Raw genomic sequence first — 23,348 nt, 5'->3', positions numbered from 1 at the left:
CCACTTTTTCATTCCTCTCCCCGGCAGTTTAATATTTTGCTGTGCGCCACGTCGCTTTTTTTATCCTCTGCGGGGGCGATGTAATTTGATTTGCAGCACCAGCCAACATAATTGGAATGCCCCACTGCTTTTGCCGTCAGAGACACTTCGACTCGACTCTAGCTACTTCTGAGCACCAAATGGAAAATCCAAATTCGGAAATTTTTTTCTAGCCGAAACTTATTTCGTGTCTCTTAAGAACGCATGAAGAAAACAAAATCAAATTATAATTTTTTTTTTTAGAAAATCTTGATCTCTCACAATCAGTTCATAATTTGTGTAACATGTATGAACAAACTCAAGTCTATTTTTAAATCGAGCTATTTTCCAAAATAAACAAATGAGAGATGTGTAGTAAAGTGGATGTGGTTGAAGAGCGACGGAATATTGCCAGGCTGCTGAGCAAACCAATTTTCTCTAAACCCATGCGTAAACATGGAGCCAATTTCAGACATCTCAAGAAGCGTCAGTAAGAGGTGTTTCTGTTTTTATAAGATATTGTTAATGCTTAGAAACGACAGCATTATAAATTATAATACTTATTATAACTTTACGTAATAATTTTAACATTTTTTTTTAATTTTAAATCAAATATAATGTTATACTTAAATTATTTTTATGATTTTGAATCAACTCTAATATTTTAAGAGACATTATTGGTAATGTATAAATTTAAATAAGAAAAAAAATGTAGATTTTTAAAATTAATTTCCTTCATTTCATTGTTCAATTTGCAGCTAGCATAGAATCAGAATCTAACAATAGATTAATTGTGTAAAATAATCAGACTCATTTTACATGTTACCTTCGGAATGAATTTATGAGTGAAAAAAGTGTATTTCATAAAAATTTAGTTTATTTATGAGGGCAAAATTTAATCATTTTGTGACACACAAACTTGAACGGATTCCAAAGGATATTGTCCGATCTCCATTTGGGGCTCCACCTGTCTATCAAATTCATGGTTCTTAAAGGAGAGATGGAACAATGAGAATTGACAAAAATATTGTTGTATATTTACAGAGAGAATTATTACTATTTTCAAAGACAAAAATTAAGAAAAAATCAAAGTGTCAATTCCAGATCCAGAGTATTCGCCATACAATTGAACAGTCAAGGTGCCTTCATTAATGACCAAGTTTTTGAAATGTTGGGAAATGTATTTTGGTTTAGCAATATTGCGCTTGTGTTTCACAATAATCTTGTACCTGGCACCAGCCTCAAGAACAATTTTCCACCCTGTTCTGTAGAAGTTCAGTTTCTCGTCAAAATCTTTAGTGGAGCCTTCATAGATTTTGACTCCCAGTGCATCAGTAAATTCAAATGATTCTAGGTATGGTTTTCTATAGCCATAATTATTTCCTGAATAATATGCAGAGAGCGACTTCAATTGAAATCCTACAAATATGACCCTCTTGTTTGCGCTGAATTCTAAGCAATTGTTATCACAATTGATTTCAGTATACTTATTGGCCTGCAAATTGAGCCAAAGTAATTTTTCAGGTGCAGTAGACTTAACAGTTGCTCTAAGTTTTTTCTCAATGCTGAAGTTCTTTGGGAAGTTTTTCATAGATCCAGTTGTAATACTCATCATGATGTAAAATTTCTCTTCTACACTCAAAATGTTACTACTGCTCTTCAGGCAGAAGTCAGCAAATTCTTGTTGTTCCATTGTTAGGAAGCGGATCTTCTGCAGAGGTTTGTTGATGGCCTCTCTCACCTCAGCATCTGATGGTTTCTCAATTCTGTTCTTCACTTGTGCTTCGCCCCACCAAAAGAGACCTTCGAGCAATTCACATTCGCTCTCGATGCAGAGGTCTTGCTGGCTCAACACATCTGTGACCAGTTCTGCAGATGCGTCACACCAGCGCAGGCTGCGTAGCACTTCTCGAGTGTTCTCAGTAATCACCTAAAATAGTAATTGAATTTATTATAAAATTTAACAAAACCAAAGGTTTAAAATTTATATTGCACCTTCATGCATCTCTCCAAGCCTTCCTTGTTTCCACACTCTTTGAAAATGTCGTAAACAAAGGCAACATTTTCAGGTGACACTTTCTCCAGGTACAAGTCGGCAGCATCCATAAGGCTGATAATTTGCCACTTGTTGGCAAACTTGTAGACTTGAGCAGCAATCACTTCATTTTTGAAATCCATTTTACGGCCGTAAACAAACCTGTTGCAAAAATTTGATTAAAAATTAGGAGCCCGTTAAGTTTTCAACAAACACACATAATTACAATTTCAATATTTTTTTAATTACTTCTCATAGTTTTAAATAATTTTTCTATAATCTGCGTACCTCATTGCTGTCTCAAAAACAGCTGGAAGTGTGTCATCGATGACAATTTCATCATCTGGTGTTTTGCTCGCCTCTACAAAGTCTCCGTAAAACATGATTTGAAACACCTTGCTTGCAACAGACAGAACCAGTTTGTGGCATTTGAAGACCTGTTGGAAAACCACGCATCAATATTTAAGGCACAAATTATTTAAATTTTATCTTTTATTAAACGTTAAATGTTTAATTACAGATTATCTCCAAGAAAATATACTAAATTATAATTTTTTTACTTCATTTCACAGGTTACGCAGTTTTCATTTACGTTTTTTTGTTTTATTTAATTAGAAGAGTGAGGTTTATAAACATTTAATACCTTAACTTCAGGTTTAGTATTCAAAGTTTTCGATGAAGCTTCCACTCGGAAGGTGCAGTCGTACATGGACGAGGATTCAAACAGGTGAAGGTAGTCGGACAACACATCACCTGAGCGCTTCCATTCTCTTTCTTCAAGCGCTAGTTGTGAATTTTTGATTGTTGCTGGATTTAAGTCCCAGTTGCTGAAGATGCTCATCATTGTTGGCTGAAACTATAATCAAGTTTTTTAATACATTCAATTAGATTTTATAATATTTTCTAATAATTTTTTGGATTGTATTTTTTTAACGTAATTTAATTACAGGATTTGTTTAGCTTTGTTACAATTTAAATGAGGATTTGTACTATTCTGGCCTCTTTTCCAAAAGAAGTGGTACCAGAATAAATAATGTGTGGGTGCAACCGACCTGCACAGGCCAGAATTCACGCCGAAGAAACAATAAATCAAATCAACGAACGAACGAAATAATTTCTGGGCTCAATTTCTATCATGAGATTGAGAGTTGCAAGTTTCATTTTCTGGTTCACTGCATTAAAAATACATACGTTGAAGATTAATAAGGGGGCCAAAACAAAATTTTCAGGGGTCACAGAAGCAATATCAAAAGCAAGTGCATTTTGATCACGTTAATTTAACCGATCGACGTGAAAGGCGACCCACGTGTGCCATACAAAAAAAACCACCGCCTCTCCTTCTTACCACTTCTTACCATTTTAAGGTCTGGATGAAAGTCTTACAAAACTGAAAAAACCTCTGGAAAATTTGCCAAACAGAAACAGCTATGGCAGGCAGACGTGATGAAGAGGCAGATGCAGTTTGCATTTGCACTCCTCCTGTTGCTGTCTTGCGGGTCTTTGCAGAAAAGTAAATTAAAACAAACACATGCGCAGTCTGATCATGTATTCTAGGAGAAGATTCCTGCCAAAGTCACGACTTTTTGTACAGTTGGTAATGTTTACTCTTATTTCTTAAGTATTGCCAGGGTCGTGACATTGGCAAGGTCAAACGTCACCCGGGAGGGGGGGGGTCTGGCCCTGGCCCGTGTGCGCAGTTGCCACATATTTATGGAGAGTCTGTTAATAGCAAAATGTTGGACAAGAAGTCAGACAAGTAATATGAGTGCGCATCTAGTCATCTAGTGATAGAGAGCTGTAGCATATATGTATTGGTATGCATAATTATATATTTTGATTTTAGCAACAATTATTTATGATTCATTAGATTCATAACAATAGTCATATTTGTGAGTCGTATGATTCTGCGGTTCAAAACACTAGAATTTTGATATCTAAAACCAGATTTTAAAGAAAATACACAATTTTGAGGGAATGCGGCAAATGAAAACAAAATTTAACACCCCCTCGCCAGGAATATTTTTTTATAATTATAATTACTGAATAACAAATTTTAATGAAAAAATTTATTGACTTTATACCAAACATTTTATCTCAATTAATTAATCATTATGATGCTACGGAAATTTGTCAGTCATTGTATAAATTCATTCGGAACTAATTCAATATTAAATTTGAAACTACTGGAAAGAATTAAATTATTAATTCAACTAATCGCCTTGACGCGGAATTACGTTCCAAGACGCGAGATATTTATATTTGAGAAAAAACCAATAAAAAAAGAAGATTTTGCACCGATTAGTCTCAAATATCTCGCGTCTCGGAACGTTATTCCACGTAAAGGCGATTAGTCACAAGTTACTGATTTAATTATTTCCATTTCGAGTGGTTTCTTTTTGGGATTTAAATTCTCAATTGCTGGAAACAAAATTAAAATTACAACTACATATAAATTTCGTCTTTGTGGCTGTATTTAATGAAATGGCCTTAATTATACAGGCCGAAAAGAGGATGTATTATTTGCAACATATAGACAAGGACATAAAAAATACATATCTTTAATAATGCATGCAAAATCATCAAACAAGATGAAGAACATAAAAAAATTATAATTTTTTGTTACGTAAAATTATTGGCTGCAGGTTGCAGGGAGTTTGGATTTTGAACATAATCTTCATTAAACATTCAAACACAAAATAAAATATTTTTTCACCAAATTATGAAATTCAATGTCTTATAAGTAAGACAAAAAATATGAATTGTAAATAATTTAAATATGATAAAATATTTGAAAACTGTTGTTTCAGAGGATGGCGTCAACGTCGGCGGTGTTAGGCGCCGCGTCCGGGGCCGGTCTGGCCCTGCTGGTGGCCATGACCCTGGTCATTTACCGCTACTACGCGCACAAACGCAAGGCCAAGGAGTGGAGCGCCCTCGACCGCTGCAGCTCCAGCGGCTCCCGCCAGTCTAGAGGTCAAGGGTCGCACTACACCGTCAGTCAACAGCAGGTAAGACGAACACGCGTCTTTTCCGTGCGCCTTGTTTATTTTCGTAAAAAGAAAAAAAAGACAATGACGGCAAACACACGGGATGCTCATCTGCAGGAAATGCGGAAAAAGAACAACCATGTGCGAGAACACAAAGATTGAGCGTTCTTTTTTCCCGGAGAACTGAAACACCTTAAGAGCCTTAGTTTGCAGAAGAATATGTGGATGGAAAAATGGTATCAAAAACACACAGAATCATACAAAATTATTCAATCATATAATTTATAATTAAATAAATTCGATTGTAAAAATACATTTATTTCAATTCAATTCAATTTCAATTCAATTATTTATTAGTAAAATAGCTGAAAATGCATAATAATTTTTTTATACAATGAAATTTATTGAAATTAGATATTTAGAAATGTTAGTTTTTCCATTGATTAATGAGAACTATAAATTATATCAAATTATTGACTCTCAAGAGCTGCTCAAGGGTTAATTTCAATTACTTCCTCTTCAAATTAAAAAAATGTGCGATTGAAATGAAAATAACATTAAAAATTAAATGTACATTCAATAGATTTAAAAATTTTGCTAGAGAATCTGACCAGTGACCGTGGTTATGATTAAAAACGAAACATATGGAACATTCATGTAAAATTGAATGGGATTTATGAATTATTTTTACGGTAGTTAAATTAAATATTATTAATAAAATTGATGCTAATATTCTTCTTGCAAAAGAAAGTTATCGATATAAATTTATCACTTGGCAATGTCAAGTGATAAGGAGATAAATTATTTTAAATTGGTTTAAAAAATGTAACAAAATTGCAAGAGGGAGCGAATAAGCAAAAGCATGAAATTTAATTTAAAATGTTTAAAAAAATTTGACATGAATCAAAATTTAATAAATTGTTGATCAAAACAAATTTTTTCAGTCAAACATGAGGAAAGAGTACTGATATTTTCACTTTAATGTCGCCTTATTAAATAAACACTATAAAAATTACTGTTGATAGAATTTCAGGATTTTTTTTTTATCAAATTAAAAAAAGTTTGAAGTTCTTTGCTGAAAAAACTCTACAAATGTTTAATATATATTCATTCTTTAAGGGTTGAGGGCGCGCAACAGGCATGAGCTAGTGAAAGGGCACCCCACCTGCCGGCGATCGGGGCGAACTCGGGGGTGACGTCAGCGGTGCCCTGGGGTGGTCGGGGGCGGCACTCGGCGGCGGCAGGGCGAAGCAGCGCGGCGAAGGGTGGTTGTCGCCGCGGCGCGAGTGGCGAGAACTGATCGATTGAGCCAGCCAATGCAGGCAGGAGGAGGTGTTTGTTGCAATGTAGTCCGTAGTACAACCGTGCCATAGTCTAGTCAACCTGTTGAACTCGTGACACAGGCCACTTTTTCCTCAACTCACCCCCTGCCATGTAAGGGTGGCTGGTGTTCGCAGCGAGTAGCGTCCACTAGGGTAGCAATCATTAGTGCCAACACCAACGTGTACCAGATTATGGCCGCGGCTCACAAGAAATTGGAGACGTGGGCTCGCGCCGCCAGAGACCGGAGGCACCTCCACTCTGACCAAAAGGTAACCCTCGACGCCACCCCCTCGCCTCGGTCCAGGCCACTCGAAGCTTTTTCTGAAAGCACGTCTTGAACTTTGTTTTGAAATTGGCCTACCTCAATTTCGTCCTAGGGCGCACGGCTTTCTTCTCACAACCACTTGATTCTTTTGCCCATAGCAAAGTATCAGTTTCATCTCCCCTGTTTCGCGTTTAGAACAGCAACTTCATATTCAAGATAATTAATTTGTTAATGATGATTTTAAAATATTTGTATGAACATTACATAACTGATGAATGGAAACCAAATTTATAAATAAATTATAATTTAGAATTAAATAAAATGTACCATAATTAGGTATGTTTTTAATGTGTATCTATAAATTCACACAGATATTTAACACAATAATTATTTTTAGTAAAATTTACTGTATGAAAATATATCTGTGCAGTTTAATTTAAAATGAATTTAGTAATTTTTTTAATTAACAATCAAGCAAACAATTTTAAAATTATAAATGAACACCAATTTTGGAAGGTTGGAATACCTTTTATAAATAAAACTATTGCAATTTATAGCCAGTTAAAAGTAAACATCCAACTTGAAATTATGAGATTTTCAGATGGCACAATATAAGATTTATAATTTAATACAAAATTTTCCTTTGACTTTCTTTATTATAAAACTATACTTATCTAAAATATTGAAGAATATAATAATGGCTAAAATAATAGAAACAGATTAGCATTTAGACCACCATTAAACAATTAAAAGTCAAAAACAAAATTCCCAGTCAAACTTGATCACATTTGAAAATTTAAAAGTTGAAATTATTAGGTTTTATTTGAAACCTAGAGTTTTTTTAATTTTTGTAACTTCTTATTACTTTTTTGCTCAACATTTTCACGACTGAAATAGCGATTCAAGTATAGAGTGCTGGTATGTATCATTGTGTGCTTCCTCAGTCAGTGTCAAATTTAATTAGCGGCGCCGGAATGAATGGAATCTGGCTGTCCACTGTGGTGGTGCGAAAATCGATTTCTCGCGTTTAATTTTGGAAGGTGCTTCCATTTCGGGAGAGTGAGAGGGCTGGGGGATCTTCTCTCCAAAATCAGCAACCCGTCGCCGCTTCAAGTTCCAATTTAACTTGGGCAAAAACGTATATATCGTGTGTATATTTGTCGGCCCACGGCGTCGATTCCAATTACTATCTGAGAATACGGCAGCGACGACGGAAATAAAAATTGAAACGCAAAAAAAATATTTAATAATATGGGGAAAAGCTGCTTATGGAACGAAAAACGAAACTCGTACTGAAGGAAAAATCCACGCCTCATGAAAAGGAGGAAAATTTTTTATAAAATTGGTTTTGTAGAGAGATTTTCCGCGTCTGTCAGGGCTAAATTCAAACCAATTATTAATAAAAATAAAAAAAGCAACGCGTGAAGTCTGAAATATATGGTTACAGATGAAGCGACAAAAACATGAATACTGCAATTAAAACTAATATTTGTTTACATTTATATAATTTGTTTGGTATAAATTAATGCTTTAGAAATACTAGTAAAAAAAAACATTTCTCTTTTGCACAGTTAAAATTTTTCCTTGGGTCAGGCCTGTGCTTTTTATTCTTAGTATACAAGTACTCATTTATTGTATAATATTTTTGGGTTTAACCTTTTTTTAATTTTAGTCATCATGAAATTTCCTTATTTCACGCTTGATCTGTACCTGTACCAAGACCGTTCCAACTGCCCGATATAGTTTCATAATTTGTATATGCGAATCTCCATTGGATACTTCCTGGAAAATCAAGACTAATTTTTTTTTCCATCATCGGAGTACAAGTACTTGCATGTGCGTTCCAATTTAACTTAATAGAAATTATAGATCGGTGCTCTCTGAGTGCGTAATAAATAGGCACGTCGTGCGTAGCCCTTCCGAGAACCCTCTCGTCGTGCGTGAGTGTGTGGGAGGCAAAATTTGCACAACTTCCTTATTATCGAGGTAGAGCAGTGTTTCAATTAAGCTCTCTCGAGAGTTGTTTGCCATAGAGGGAGAAAAAGAGACGGATGACACATATCAAAGCAAGTTTTCCGCCAAGCTTTTACCTGGCCAGCATAATATGTGTTATTTAGAGAAAAGCCTTCGATGAGTACGGTAGAAATCCTTCAAATTTAATACCTCAATTGAAGCATTTTCTCATCAAGTTCGAAAGGTTTGTACGTGGAAGGGCTTATTGTAAATGGAGAAGATTTAGAAATATAGAGGATAGTATGGCAGATCCATTAATTGGATGGAACAGGAGAAGAGAAGGTTTACTTTTTCTCATTGTAAAATGATTTTTATCAGAAATATTGTGTGCTTCATATGTATAATTTATCCTCACACATCTATTTTTTAATGGCTTTTGCCTGTGAAAAATTATGGTATAGAGGCAAAACTGCTTTTTTTTATTAAATCAGTCACTGCAAAAACAGATAAATTATACGGCAAAAAAAAAAATTAAATTAGAATGAATTGAAATATTTTGATGCAGTTTTGGAGAAAATGCCACGAAAATTGATAAATGTGTATTCTTTTGTGTAAAATCCTTAAGAGAAAATTGTTGGTGTAAAAAAAAGCTCATTAAGACTTTTCTTCGCCCTATAAAACTATTTTTTTTTTTTAGGAAGAATAGAAATTATTCTGCTTATTTTATTTTACAGAAACAATAATAAACTATTTCCACGCTAGAATTGTTTAAATAATTCTCATTTTCGTACAAACTAGGTTTAAAAAAAGGGATCTGTCATAGGAAAGAAAGAGATTAAAAAGTGACAATGGGAAGGCAAAACAAAAGAGTGATTGTGTCAAAACACTCCCCCGTGTAATAATAACAATGGCAATTTTTCGTGTTTCGACCGACGTGTTTGTTCATTTGCGTGTGATTCCATTGTTTTTTGTTTTTGCTCCATCAACTCGGAGCCAAAACGCCCGAGAGCCGCTTTTCTCTCCGGCGGGATGGAAATTAATTTGCAGGCGCACACCTCATTTACCCTTTGTTTGTGCGTGCCCAACGACCGGGGTGGGTCGGTCCGTCCGTTCTCTCGCACGTATGTACGCCTGCCAGCAGCCGATGCGAGAGTGTTTTGTGCCCAGCTTCAGTAAAATACAGACAGGGGTGCATTTGTTGTTGACAAGAAGCCACTCTGGACAAGAAGCATTCTGTCCGAGAGCTTCTGCAAAACAAGAAAATTCAGCGCACAATTATTGTACTTAATCCACATTTATTTTGAAGGAAATTTCATCGTTTTACGTATTCATTATTATTTTATTTTTTAATTTATGCGCACAAAATAAAAATTTGATGGAAAATCGGGCTCAAAATTTTGAACCGCGTATGTTTTAAGCATTTACACAGTTTTCAAAACATATCAAAATATGTTATATCTAATTTTAATTTTCAGTACTTTTTTTTAAAAGATTTTTAATATTTATTTTCTTTAATTTATTAATAATTATTATCTATTCATTGAGTTTATTAAATAAATATTTTGCATGATACGTTTTTTACTATAAAACCTTCATATTTTCTAAATTTTTTAAGATGACACTAGTAAATAAATAAATAGGTTTCAATAGAATCATATTATTTCAATCTCAGCGTTCCTATTGTTGTGCAAAATTTTCGTTTCAGTCTGGAGTCTGGACCAATCTCAATGTGATGGTCTTAAATTTAAGAACCTTTTTTTTTCCACGAGCGCCTAATAAGTTCTCAATTTAAGTCAGACTTGACAGGTTGTACAAAGCAAAGAATTTGAATTGTATAAAACTTATTATTTTAACTAACTCAATGGACAAAAAGACCTCTTTTTCATACACTTTAATCAACAGGAATTAAATATCGTAGTTTGTATTTATACATTTGCACAAAACCAATTTTTTTAATTTTCTAGATTTATTTCATTTATTTGTACCTTTTATCAGCAAATAATATTTATGATAAGGAGAAAATTTAATTAAGGAAGAGTTCTTCAACAGAAATTCCATTTTGTCCAGATTGACTTCTTGTTGATAACACAACAAGCATGAATCGAACCAGCGAGCAAGCTCGAATCACGCTCCGTTTGCTCTGTTTCCTGCAACAGGTTGATTATACGCGCAAATATCAAACCAGCTTTCGCCGCCGGTACTTTATTGTGTGTGTATCAAAAGCAATTAAAAAGAAGTGTTGCCCGCGTGATGTTGGCAAATAAGCGGCGGATGATCTTTTTATATTTCGGTGGAAAGTGAAGAGCCTCAGGGCTGCAGGGAATTTCAACTTTTCCGACAAAGGAAACATTAGAAGAATGACGTCAGCAGAGATATTGGAAGAGGATAAATTATTTTTGCCGTTTTTCCTCTTTTGTGTTTTTTAAAAGTTCGGAAAAAAAGGTTTTATATAAACATATCAATCGTACAAAGTAGATGGATGGAAAATTTAAGTTAAAAAATTACCTCGAACAGCTGATAAAATTTTCACCACACATAAAAATGAAATTAAGTAAATATACGCAAAACTAATATTGAAGGAGTGTGGTAAATATTTAACATTTGCATTGCTTTGCCAACATACCGCATTTTTCCTGTTGGATTTGTTACTTTTGAAAAAAATATTGCTTGTAACTCTTTCCGCTAATTACTTAATGCAGCAAAATTATCAAAGAGCAAAGATAATGCAAGTGCAAATTTAATTAAAAATGGGATTCGACTTCTGCTATTGGGAAATAAAAACTTTTTCCCCTCTTAAATTCTATTATAACAACTGCACTTTCTATAAAATATTTTTGCGCACCTCTCAATTTCAATCACACTTTTGCTCCATTATTTCCAATATAATTTTAAATTTTGTTTAAAACTTTTAATTTATTATACTATTAATCGCTATTAATATTTTCTTGATTCTGCACTACAATATTAAATAGAGAATTTGAAATTACAAAAAGTGCCACTCTTTGCCAAATGTCAATAGTTAAATGAATTTTTTTATCGAATTACGAATTGGTGAACAAAGTAGAATATCAAAGTAAAAAATGAGTCCCTGTTGAAGATTTTTTTTTCTGAGTGAACAACTAGAAAGAAAGGCCACTAATCAATTTCATTAAAGAATAAAACGGGATCTTCTGATTTCGGTCACGCGGCTTTCAACTAAAAAAAAAAAAAAAAAAACTAAAAACAGCAAATTCAAATGTTTTTACATTTTCATAAAATAAATTTATGCAAAAAGAGCAAGACAGTTTTTTAACTTCACAGACGTCTTCTTGAGCATCCAATTCTTTTCAAAATTAAAAAAAAGGAAAAATGTCGGCACATGAGGATCGATTTCGATTTGCCATTGGACGGATCCAGCAGTGTATGTTCATTGCAAACGGTCGGGCGCTAATTAAAAGCGAGACCCCTGACACCGTCAAAGCACACTTTGGCCCCGGAGGAGCGCTAATGACTGCGGCCAACTCGCCGGCGGTCGGTCGCTTGGCCAGCGGTGGTGCAGCCAGAGATAATTGAGTAATTGAGCGTTGCGTGTGTGTTTGCAGCAATTCAGCCTGCCCAAAGAGTCTCACGCCGTGCAGCCCGGCAGCTCGGCGGCCATTCTCGCTCATCAGTCGCGATCCTTCCCAGGAGGTCAGCCCCGCCTCGCCAGGTCACCGTCTGTGTCTTCGCAGGGCAGCGTCGACAGCAGCACAGTTGCTAGACAGGTATTTAATAATTATATTATTTAAATAAATACAATATTTATTCAATAATATTTTAATTTATTTCTATAATATACTTTTGATATGCTTAACATATTATTTATTTATTAAATTTTAACATCTTTTTTAGTTATTTTAATGTTAATCACTTTTAAAAAAAATAAAGTAAATAAATTTTTTATTATTTTTTATTCCATTTTTGTGAATATAATAAAGCCTAACCTCATCTATGCGGTAGTTAATATATTAATAAATAATTCTCATTACGAAATCCATTTTGCATTTCTCTATAATTTCTTTTATTTTTTTTCAAAAAAAAAAAAAAATATTTTATGCAGGAAAAGATAATTTTTTTAAACAAATTATCTGTGTATCCATTTTATTTCCACTTATATAAAACTAAATTAATTATTTTTTAAATTTTTTCTGTTATTATACTTTTCAACCTATACTTTTTTTGCGGTTTTGTTTTGTGGCCTATGTAGCCACTTCTCAAGTTTTTTCTCTTTAATTTCAGCCTTATTAGTATTTGAAATATCTAGAAAGTTATTTCTTTAAAATTACTAATGGTTTAAACATTTTTTTAATAACCCTTTTCTTTGAAATAAAAATTTTGACCGAAAAGTGGAACCTTTTCCCAACCGAATATTATTTAAATATGACAATGAAAATTAACGAATGGAATCAGGGCCATCGCGGGTCGTCGCCGCAGATCCGCACATTCACGCCGGACGGCCGCTCCTCGGAGGACGTGTACGACTTTGACGTGCCGACAAACGGTTCTCCGCGTTCGGCCGGCGTCAACCTGCTGTGTCGGTCGCCGTCTCCGTTGCGCGCCGCCTCGTTCGACGTGCGCTGCTCGTCGCCCACCCCCACACCTGTCGTCGGCCAACCCGTCGGCGAACTCAGGACCCCGTCGCCGTCACAGAGCTCCCTCACCTCGCTGACTGAACGATCCGTCTCGCCCGCCTCCAGCGTCGCCACCAACAGAGGACCACAGGTAAATTAAATTTAATCTGATTGAGATTTATAATTTTTGGCCAAAAGTTGGTTGTATTTTAATTTTGAAATTCAAAATTCACAACAGTTTTTAAATCAAATTTAATGGTTTAATATTTTATTTTTAACAAAATCACGGATTATTTTTTTAATTTTTACTCTTTTTTGGAAGTTTTTATTAAAAAATAATTTTTATGACAAAGAAATACATAAAACTTAAGAAAAATTATTATTAATTTAACAAATGGGAAAAAATTGTATGATTATGAAAGATTTATTAAAAATGGTTAAAAAATTTACTGCAGAGAACTGCTATTAAATTAAATTTATAATTTTGATAATTATTGTATTAAAATTTATGCATGACACGTAGAACCACAAATTAGGTGATTCTTCTCACAATCAAATGATGTTATTTAAACGCAGTCAGAGAAAAGCAAATGACAAGATTCTAAAAATATTATAAAATTTAAATATTTTATTAAATTTCAAACATTTGATTTTTTTTTTTTGAACATGAAGGCGCGATGCCTGTCTCCTCTGCTGATCCCGCCACGTTCTCCCTCGTGCTACGATGCACCCCCGTCATCACCCCTAGGCGCCATCAGACCTGACCTCTATACTCGCCGCGAAGGCCCCCTCTTCCTGGGCGACGCCGAACACAGTCTGGGACGCCTGCACCTTAGGCTGAAGTACGACTTTGACCGATCAGACTTCACAGTTCACCTTATTGAAGGTAACGAAAAGTTAATTAGACCTAAATCTCATTATATTACAAAAAGATTAATTTTAATTAGAACAAATCAGACATTACATCCAATTTTCTCTTGTTTTTTAAGTAATAAAAACTAAGTTGTACAAAATTATTTTTCTCTAGGTCAAAAATTTAAAAATTACTTAAGAATTTCCAACCTAGTTTTGCTTCAATTTCCACTGTTTATTTTGCACGTCTTTTTTGTGTTGTTAAATGAGATTTTCCCTTCTTGCAATCGAAATTTTTTTCTGTTGGATTGAAAAATTCTTATTTTCAAGCTCACGATTTGGCGGGAAGCGATCAGGGAGGCTTCAACGACCCGTACGTCAAGTTGGCTCTGATGCCCGAGGTGGACAACCGGAAGCGGCAAACCGCCATCCACCGCAACGACCCCAACCCCTTCTTCGACGAGACCTTCAAGTTCCCCGTCTCCATGGACGACCTGCAGAGCAAGACTCTGGTGCTGCAGGTAATTAGTCTCTTCGGCAGGCTCTTGTTACAAATGATACAGACGAATTCTCCTTCTACGCAGGTATTCGATTTCGATCGCTTCTCCCGAAATGACGTCATCGGAGAGGTTCGCGTTCGGATTGATGAGCTTGACCTGTCGTCTAGCCTTGAGATTTGGGGCGAGATCACACGCAACAAAAAGGTAAGTGGGCTTCAAGTTAATCAACTTTAATCAAACTTAAATTTAATCAATAAATCGGAAATTTGCTTGCTGAATGATATTTGTTTTGCTTGTCATCATAATTGACGACTTTCAAATCCAATATAATACAAACAATTTTTTAGGGCCCTTAAGAATTCACAACTTTTATTTATTTATTTTTTTTTTTTTTTGTATAGCCTCTTTTAAAATATTTCTGCATGTAAAAAATATTAATTATTGCTAAATTTTAGGTAGATGTTTTTTATCGACACCCAAATTTATTTATATATTAAATAAATCATTGTGATCCCTCTTCTTTCTTAAATTTGCTCTGGAATGCAAAATTCTGTAGAAATTATGAGCACCAAAATCTTGCCTTTACATCAAATAAACTGTAAAACTACTAGAAATATCCAAATGATCGGAGATCAATAGGAAAACGAGTGTTGTATTTACCAATTTACTTTCCCTTTCAAATTTATGCAACCTGCTCATCTTCAGTGCTCTACAGGCTGCATAACTCAATATCAGTTTCACTTTCGTTAGTTACTTTTTTCAACACACACCGAGAGTTTATTTACGAAAATCCTTTTGAAATAATTGCAAATTCCAGCCACCAGAGGAAATGCAGGAGGTTCTGCTCTCGCTGAGTTACCTGCCGTCGGCCGAGCGATTGACGGTGGTGCTGCTCAAGGCCCGCAATCTATTCCTCCCCTCGGACAAGTACTCGATCGGTACGAACGCAAACACGCATGTGGGCGCCGATTTTTTCATTCACGCCGCGTTTTGTGTTTGCATTGCAGATCCCTACGTGAAGGTCTACCTGCTTATCGATGGCAAGCGGACGAAGAAGAAGAAAACGGCCGCCCGCAAAGAGAATTGCAACCCCGTGTGGAACGAGGCGCTCTCCTTCAACGTGTCCGCCACCAACTTGCACAACGCTGCCATAGAGGTAGGAATATTAATTAGATACAAATTACAAAATTTAAATAAATAAAATATTATTCTCACTGTTTTATTCTTCAATAATTAAATGAAATTAAAAAAATTTATTTTTATTGTTTTCTTGCAATATTTATTATTTTAGCTATTGCTAAAAACTCATTTTATGCAATTTATTGCAATTTAAGAAATTAAACGACTGCATTAATAACAAAAATAAATTATTTTTTATAAATTATAGGATTACTATTTTACGGTACTTATTGTTAGTTTATAATTCATGAGTTATAAGTATTTGGAATTTTCTTCCACATTCAATGCATGAAATAGAATTAAATTAATACAAGTTATATTTCTGTCCAGATCTGTGGACAAATAAACAACAATAATCTATTTAATTATTGGCGATTTGAATTTCAACTTCAAACCTTCTTCTACCTTATTTGGATAATTTTCACATTGTATTATTTCATATTAAAATCTTGTTCATTTTACAAGATTTGCGTGATGGATCAAGCCAACGAGCTGATGAGCAGTGGGCCGTTGCTGGGGTGCTGTGTGGTGGGCCCGCGGGAGCATCAGGGCCCCGAGCGCGACCACTGGATGGAGATGACGCAGACGCCGCGCAAAGCGGTCGCCATGTGGCACACGATTCGCTAGGTGAAAGTTAGTTTTGCAAATCTATATATATCAAGATTCAATCAAAATGTACATATTCGTTGGTTGTGCATCCAAGAATCACCCCATATTTGAAGAAACTCACGCAACAAAATCCGACGGTTCAGCTTTTGATTGCCTTGGAAAACTCGCAGGTTAGAATTTCTAGACACGTTATTTAGCTGAAAACGAATTCGAGGCAAGACGAAGAAAATTTTACGCTGTGTACATCCCACACTGTTATCAAATCAAACAAGAGATGGAGTGTTTTTATTGCTTTTTTCACAAACGTAATTCAACCCAGCGTAATAATTAATCAAAGGGGCTTTTTGAGAACTATCAAACTTCATGGTATATTGAAAACTACACCTGGTAGGAGAGGATTACACCTAGAGATTTTGAAGGGAGATGCGCCTTTTTAAAGAAAAAAAGTGAAACTGCAGCGTGTCAATTAATTTCATAGTATTTTAACACCATTTTTTTTCTTTTTGAATAAATAAAAAAAAAATCAAAATAATGCTTTTGAAGCTTCTTTTTTCCAAAGTTCATTTAAATTATTTCTATATGGTGTATAAAATTTTGATTTTTCTAGTTATGATGATTTTTTAAATGATCTTTGTCGTCGTTGAGCAAATTTTCTATTTATTGAAAAGGATAATTTAAAAATTCACTGGCTCAAAAGTTTTAGAAGTTGTAATAATTACACGAATCAAATTTAAATTTTTTCCTGCAGTTTGAAATTGAAGAAAATTAGACTCTTTGCAACATCTCATTTCAAAAACTCTAGACTAAAATAACCTTGGATTGACTCAGTTTGGAGAAAATTTAATATGCCTATTGACGTATATTAATCAAGCTATGGTTCTTGCTAAAAAAAGAAATACATTGGTTGATGGTGCGTGTTAAATCTAAACAGAAAAAACTGGTGTTGTGTGACCCTTGCAGTTTCCATCATTGAAACGAAAATATACTGTTTGTGCCAACTAAGAACGCGTGTGATCAAGCAGGGATTGGTGTGTGTTACCCTAATGTTGTATTTGTTGTGAAAACCAGAAATGATACGATTTGAGTGATTTTAAACAAACACAAATAATTAAAACTCAATTTATTATACATGGTTCTAATACCAAAAGTAGCAGAGAGATATTAAAATAGAAAATTTCAAGCTAGCATGAAATAAAAATTTTCATTTTGCGGAAAAAATTTAACTGTTGAAGAAAGAAATCAAAATTGACTGATATTTTCAAGTCTGCTGGAAAAATGAACAGGTTATTATAACAAATTGCTATCCGAAAATCAAGATTACAGTTTCATTTGTGGAAATAAAGTATGTGAATAAAATAATACCCGATACAAATCCATCTCAACAAGGTCAATTATTCTCTTTGTCATAATTAAATGATATGAAAAATTTAAAGAAGACGCTGCGCATCTTTCTTGTTTGTCAATATAATGTAATGGAAAAAATAATGTGCGCGCGTCTCAAAGTATAAAATGGTAACTGTGTTATTAAAAGTAATCGATCGACTACCATTGCAGGCAGGGATAATGTTATTAATTTCAGTAAATATTTATTATTGAATGTGTAAATGGTATCTAAAATAAAATTGACACACATTTTGCATGTGATTGTGGGTATGTGTTCCGTTTGTGCGTGCTTATTGGCCTTTCATATTGACATAATGTCTTTCATCGTACAATTATATATTCGCAATTTACAATACATAATTGCGCGTTCCAATGATCGTTGTTTATACATTAAAATGTGACGCATGTTAAGCATATACATATATTAATATACCAACCACTATTATATTTACAAACACAAATTTCGCGCACTGACTTATTGAAAAGAGAGAAATAGAATTGGCATTATTGGGGGAGGAAAAAAAACGCAATTTGTCTTTGCAAAAAAGAAACACTGAAATCAGATGCATTTGATCTTGAAGGGAATAAATTTTGAAAATTTCTTTTTGCGTTCCGAAGTACTTCTTTAGAAACAGTTCAAAAATACATCATAAGTCTTCTGTTTCAAACACAAGAAATAATTATTTGTTTGAAAAATTCAAACAGAGCTTTTATTCCAATGGTAAGCCTGAAAAAACAATTAATGCTGAGACGACTTTAAATTTCCTCATGAAAAATAATAATAAGTACTTTTTTACATACAATTTCTTGATTTTTGTTTATTAATTAGTACACAGTGAATTTTGCATTACTTAATACTTTCCCTTCAAGGTTTCAATCTTATCAAAAACTTTAATGTTATTAAAACGCTCCCTTCGATAACCTTTGACGAACCTCTTAAGAGTTTAAATATTGATATAAATTTTATCGCTGTTCACTCGCACTATGGGCCTACTCTCCGATATAAAAATATTCTTACTAAATGAGTGTTTTACAACAACAAAAAATGCTGATATTTTATGTGTGAGTGTATAAAAAAAACTGCTCTTTTGATAACAATTGCAACTGCTGGACTGCGGCACAGAGATAAACGTGTATCTTGTATAAGTCATAAAATCAACCTAGCATTTTTAGCGCAAGCCTCTGTCGGTTCTTTTTGCAGACTCACACTATCGCAGACAATCTTTTCTCGCACGACTAAAGCTACGTTCTCGCAAAACTCTTCTTATGTGAGAACTTCTGATCACAATTATAGTTTCGTTTTAAGAAAAATTAATTTCTTTAATCTTTTGAATAATATGAATTTTATTTTTCATTTCCGACTCAAAACTGCTGCTATACTTGTAAGAAAAACGACGCTTGAAACATATTCTAAATATTGAATGAAAATTTAAATATGTCCGTTTTTAAGACTCGCCACCGCTTTCTAATCCCTGAACCTCTTGGACGTCTTTCAATGTTTCCGATTTTTATTTTTCGGTTCGCAATAGACAAACTCATAATCAATAACCTTGATGTTTGACAAATTATTCTGCGTACATATATATCTTGTGCTATTGGTAAACTGTATTTAAACAAAATCATCATCGTGCTGTGTTTCAATACCAATATCCTCGGTTGAAAATGCTGAACTACGTGTACAATTTGATAGACAAAAAAATGCTGTCTTGAAAAAAGCGCCTGTTGGCTAAAATAGGAAGAAACGTTTTCTACTTCTAGTCTGCGAAATAATTATCTTCAATGTTTCGTGTAAAAATTGAAATCCTTCCTAAGGGTCTTAAATTGTCTGACACTGTATTTTTCTAATTTTACTCATAAATCATATATTCGACAGATTTTTCGTCCAAAAATCGAAGGCAAAATGCTTCTTAAGTCTTTTCTACGATCTAAAAAAAAAAAAAAAAATGTGCACTTCTTGACTGTAGCCCTTAACTGATTTTTCTAATATTTATTGAAGAAATATTTAAAAAAAAAAAAAAATGTTCAGACTACATTGAATGAAAGTGGCTGTTTTGTGCACAATAAGTGTGAGTGTATGCAAAATCACGAAAAAAGTTTGTCTATATTGTCATTATTAACTATCCGAATGGAAGAAAAAGTATAATAATTATTAAAAGTTTGTGAAAAATCTTGCTCTTTGCTGAAATTCGCAGATGTTGTCAGCGTCCTTGCAACAATAAATATTTTTGTGTTCTAATAAAATAAAAATATAATTTTATTTTATTATTTCATACCTTCCAAACACAAGACAAGTTTACCCTAAAATTACCATTTTGTGGTAGAATTTCACGATCGAGGGTTGATTCATAGTGAAAATCACCATAAAATTACCATGTTTGCTATAATTCGAATTTTCGATTTTTTTTTTAAATCTATACTAGCAGACCTTATCTTAGTTCATGATTAGAATGAATTTATTTTACGATTTTCTCTTTTCTTCAAGACATTTTGGTATTTTATTATGACTCATTTTTTTAAGTATAGAAATTTTTTTTAATTTAAATTTAATTTAATTTTTTAAACCTCAATTTGTATGTTTTTATTATCTCCCATTCTTACAATTATACCCACTGGCAGTTAGCTATATTAAACTCGTTTTAAGATTTTTCCAAAGGAAATAAATGAAACTCTTTTTACTACAGAGGGAAGCCACAAGTGGCCAAATTATTAATACCGAGTTCGCAGCATTCCCAGTCCTCGCCCATACCAGCCCTGTCTGTACTGCCCTGTACAGCAGCGCCGTGGTGCGGCCAATTTGCGAGTCGCCAAATCAAAACAATCAACAATCAAAAGAAAACATAGATCAAGATCAAGAAGAAAGAGGGATGATGAGCGACTTGAATACTTCGTGTATTTTGTGCGAGTCGATTGCCGACGATAAATACCTAATAGTCGCCAACCTAGACGAGGCCAAATTTGCAAATTGGTGGTTTGAGAACTTCGACGTCAAAATAGAGAAGTCGGTGCTCCAAGACAAGTCGGGCCGAGTTTGTAATTTTTGCATCCAGGATGCACGGTGAGTTTATATCAATTTGCTGAATTTTGTTTTCTTATTTTTAATTAAAAAACGAATATTTATTTTTAGAAATTCGAGCAATTCAGACTCAGTCGGAAGAGAAAATCCAATCGACTGGTGGACAGTCGCTTCCTGTGATTCAAGTCAGCATCTTCAAGGTTTGTAATTATTTTTGAAAAAAGCCAACAATTTTTTTTGACTCAAATAATAATTAAAATTTATTAAGCAGGGATAATGAAAAAGTGCGTCGTCGTCTTGGAGCGTTTGGATGAAGAAAAAGTCGTTCCATCTTCAGTTGCGAGCTGCTCAAGTGGGACATCGGAATGCACTGCCAGTAGAAATAAAAAAATACGATCAACTCTGATCGGTCATCCTCAACACAAGAGGAGGAAAATAAATGAGGACCCGTGCACAAACTGTTTCAGTAAGTTTCAGAGTTTAAAAACACGTTTGCGTTCCACTCGCAGATTCAAAAATTGGTGCCATGTAATCAAAGGCCACTGTCGACATTACGCTGGAAGCAATTTTTATTCATTCTCTCATAGAAATGTATCACTTTGAAACAAAATTTGTTCATGAATACGAATAGCATCCACCAGAATACTGAAAATAATCATTCTATTTGTGAGCCCATGTAAGTCGAAAGCTAATCTTTTAGTTCTGCAGGGTATGAATCAAACACCCCAGCTGTGAATGACTGTGAGGAAAGAAAAACAGAACATTCGAAGCAGCAACACACAGAAGATTTGGATCAAGGTGAAGAAGATTGCGAAATTGAAGAGCAAGATGACCTCGATTCCAAGTTCGACGATTGTGACTATGACCCCTACGACGATGGGGATGAGGACTACGATCCCGGGCCTGATGAAATCAGTTGTGAGGAAGACAATGAGGTTTCTGCGGTCAACTCTACAAATACAAAGAAAGACAGATTACCAGAAAAGCAGGCATGTGATTGCTTAGAGGCAAATAAGCGTTCACCATCTCTTTTTCAATCTTGCAAATTCTGTCGATTGGACAAAAAACATCCGACTACCAATACCACTGATGGAGAAAATAAAGACATTGAGAAAAGCTTTGACCGGTACCCTGCAGAATTTCGCCACCATGTCTTCGTCTTAAAAAAATGTAATTTGACATATGGTTTAATATTTAAGTTTGAATCATAATCTCAATTCTTTTTCTTTACAGCTCCATATACATATCGAGGACCACTGTGTGTTCTATGCAGCCGAGTGCTGCAATTTTGGGGAGAAAAGGACGCACGTAGCTTTTGTCTCTTTTGCGGAAAGCTCTATGCTCGTGTCAGCAGACACTTGAAGCACATCCACCAGGATCAGCAAAGAGTATCAGATATAAAGTCGATAAATGACGAGGAAAGGAGGCAAGAAGCTTTTAAGCAGTTGGCAAGGGAGGGAAATTATTATATAAATAATAAAGAAGCGATGGAGACGAAAAAGGGATTTCTGCTGCCAACCAAAAAGACCGCTGTCTTTCGTCACTACGCTGCCATGTGGCATTGTGACTCGTGTTACACACTCATTGACAAGTACAATTTTAGTCGGCATGCAGAATCTTGCACACAAAGGAATGAGGACAGAGCACCCCAGCCATTAGAAGGATCGCATGAAGAGTGAGTTGGATCTTCAAAAATTAAAAAAACTTTTTCAGTGAATTGTTTTCTAGATTTGTTAATTGAAGTAAAAATCAACAGCTAGAATATTTAAAAGATATTCTTGTGCAAATGAGAGACCAAAAGCGTGCCAAATTGTGCCTCCAGGACAACAACGTGAGGGAGCTCCTCATTAATTACTGCTACAAAAAGGGAAGACCAACTTCACACAAACATGTCCGCGCGCTGGCTAACATGTGCTGTCGCTTCTTGCAGCCTCTGTTTGACATACTGAAAATTAATTCCACAAATCAACTACTTGTATCTGCCAATGCGAAGCTAATTTTTCATCGCCTGGTTGAAATGAGAGGGCTTGCTTCGATCTGCAAGGAATCGCAAAGCCACGTCAATAAGGTACGGAACAAAAAAGAGTTTCATGCAAATTATAACTAGATGGAACAGTTTTATTTATTTATTTCCACCAACAGAAAGAACCTTCTCCAAGCCAAAATGTGGGAAGATTTGATCGATTCGTGAAAAGACTTACTCAATTAGTCTTGTTAAGTGCCAACAATAAGTATGGATCGACATCAAGACAATCAAGGGAGCATGAATCTTTGCTGAAAAAATTGGATTGATTGTATTGTTTTCTATTTCACGTATTTATTTTCTTGCATTTCATGTTGATTAAATTATAGAATACTGAGTAAAATTAAATTAATTTTAAACCTCCTGTCTTTCATTCTTACAATAATAACCACTGACAGTAATCAATATTTAGCTCGTTCTGCTAATTTTTCCAAAGGAAACAAGAAGTTATTAAAATGCAATGTGTATTATTCAAACCCCCCATTCCCTTTCTCTCATGCAAAGTATGGAAACTTTTGCCACTATATTACACACGATAATACACATAGGGAGGCCACACGCGTGGCTGAACTTGGTACCCAGTTCGCGGGCATTTTCGCCTTCCTGCTCCCCCTCTGTG

General features: G+C 34.5%; 3 protein-coding genes across 4 annotated transcripts in view; 2 read left to right on the top strand and 1 right to left on the bottom strand.

Annotated features, from left to right (window-relative positions):
* LOC132198994 (synaptotagmin-6) overlaps positions 1-19,929 on the top strand; it is a 43,463-nt gene extending 23,534 nt beyond the window's left edge. Inside the window, exons 2-10 of the mRNA XM_059623358.1 lie at positions 4,861-5,061; positions 12,163-12,324; positions 13,010-13,321; positions 13,843-14,056; positions 14,353-14,543; positions 14,607-14,726; positions 15,340-15,460; positions 15,530-15,678; positions 16,167-19,929. Coding sequence (XP_059479341.1) covers positions 4,864-5,061; positions 12,163-12,324; positions 13,010-13,321; positions 13,843-14,056; positions 14,353-14,543; positions 14,607-14,726; positions 15,340-15,460; positions 15,530-15,678; positions 16,167-16,328 — 1,629 coding nt within the window. The 5' untranslated portion in view covers positions 4,861-4,863 and the 3' untranslated portion in view covers positions 16,329-19,929. The remainder of the gene's footprint in view (positions 1-4,860; positions 5,062-12,162; positions 12,325-13,009; positions 13,322-13,842; positions 14,057-14,352; positions 14,544-14,606; positions 14,727-15,339; positions 15,461-15,529; positions 15,679-16,166) is intronic.
* Positions 870-3,588, bottom strand: LOC132198790 (uncharacterized). 2 transcript variants are annotated; one of them, XM_059623015.1, is made up of 5 exons: positions 3,245-3,366; positions 2,697-2,909; positions 2,342-2,490; positions 2,014-2,215; positions 870-1,948 (listed from the first exon to the last, which is right to left on the bottom strand). In XM_059623015.1, exons 2-5 carry the CDS (start codon positions 2,895-2,897, stop codon positions 1,094-1,096), a joined length of 1,407 nt encoding a protein of 468 aa, XP_059478998.1. In that variant the 5' UTR covers positions 2,898-2,909; positions 3,245-3,366; the 3' UTR covers positions 870-1,093. The 2 variants fall into 2 exon arrangements, with proteins under 2 accessions (XP_059478998.1, XP_059478997.1); XM_059623014.1 differs by lacking the exon at positions 3,245-3,366 and adding an exon at positions 3,409-3,588 and having other exon boundaries at positions 871-1,948.
* Positions 19,930-20,509: 580 nt separating the features above from the next.
* LOC132198783 (uncharacterized) lies at positions 20,510-23,088 on the top strand. The gene is made up of 7 exons (XM_059622994.1): positions 20,510-20,748; positions 20,818-20,906; positions 20,978-21,172; positions 21,415-21,876; positions 21,940-22,381; positions 22,435-22,774; positions 22,849-23,088. Exons 1-6 carry the CDS (start codon positions 20,558-20,560, stop codon positions 22,445-22,447), a joined length of 1,392 nt encoding a protein of 463 aa, XP_059478977.1. The 5' UTR covers positions 20,510-20,557; the 3' UTR covers positions 22,448-22,774; positions 22,849-23,088.
* Positions 23,089-23,348: the final 260 nt, after the last annotated feature.

This window comes from Neocloeon triangulifer, unplaced genomic scaffold, assembly GCF_031216515.1.
Source record: "Neocloeon triangulifer isolate White Clay Creek 2 clone unplaced genomic scaffold, ASM3121651v1 ptg000013l, whole genome shotgun sequence".
Taxonomy (NCBI): domain Eukaryota; kingdom Metazoa; phylum Arthropoda; class Insecta; order Ephemeroptera; family Baetidae; genus Neocloeon; species Neocloeon triangulifer.
Note: the sequence above shows the minus strand (reverse complement) of the source record. Positions and strands in the feature narration are given on the sequence as shown.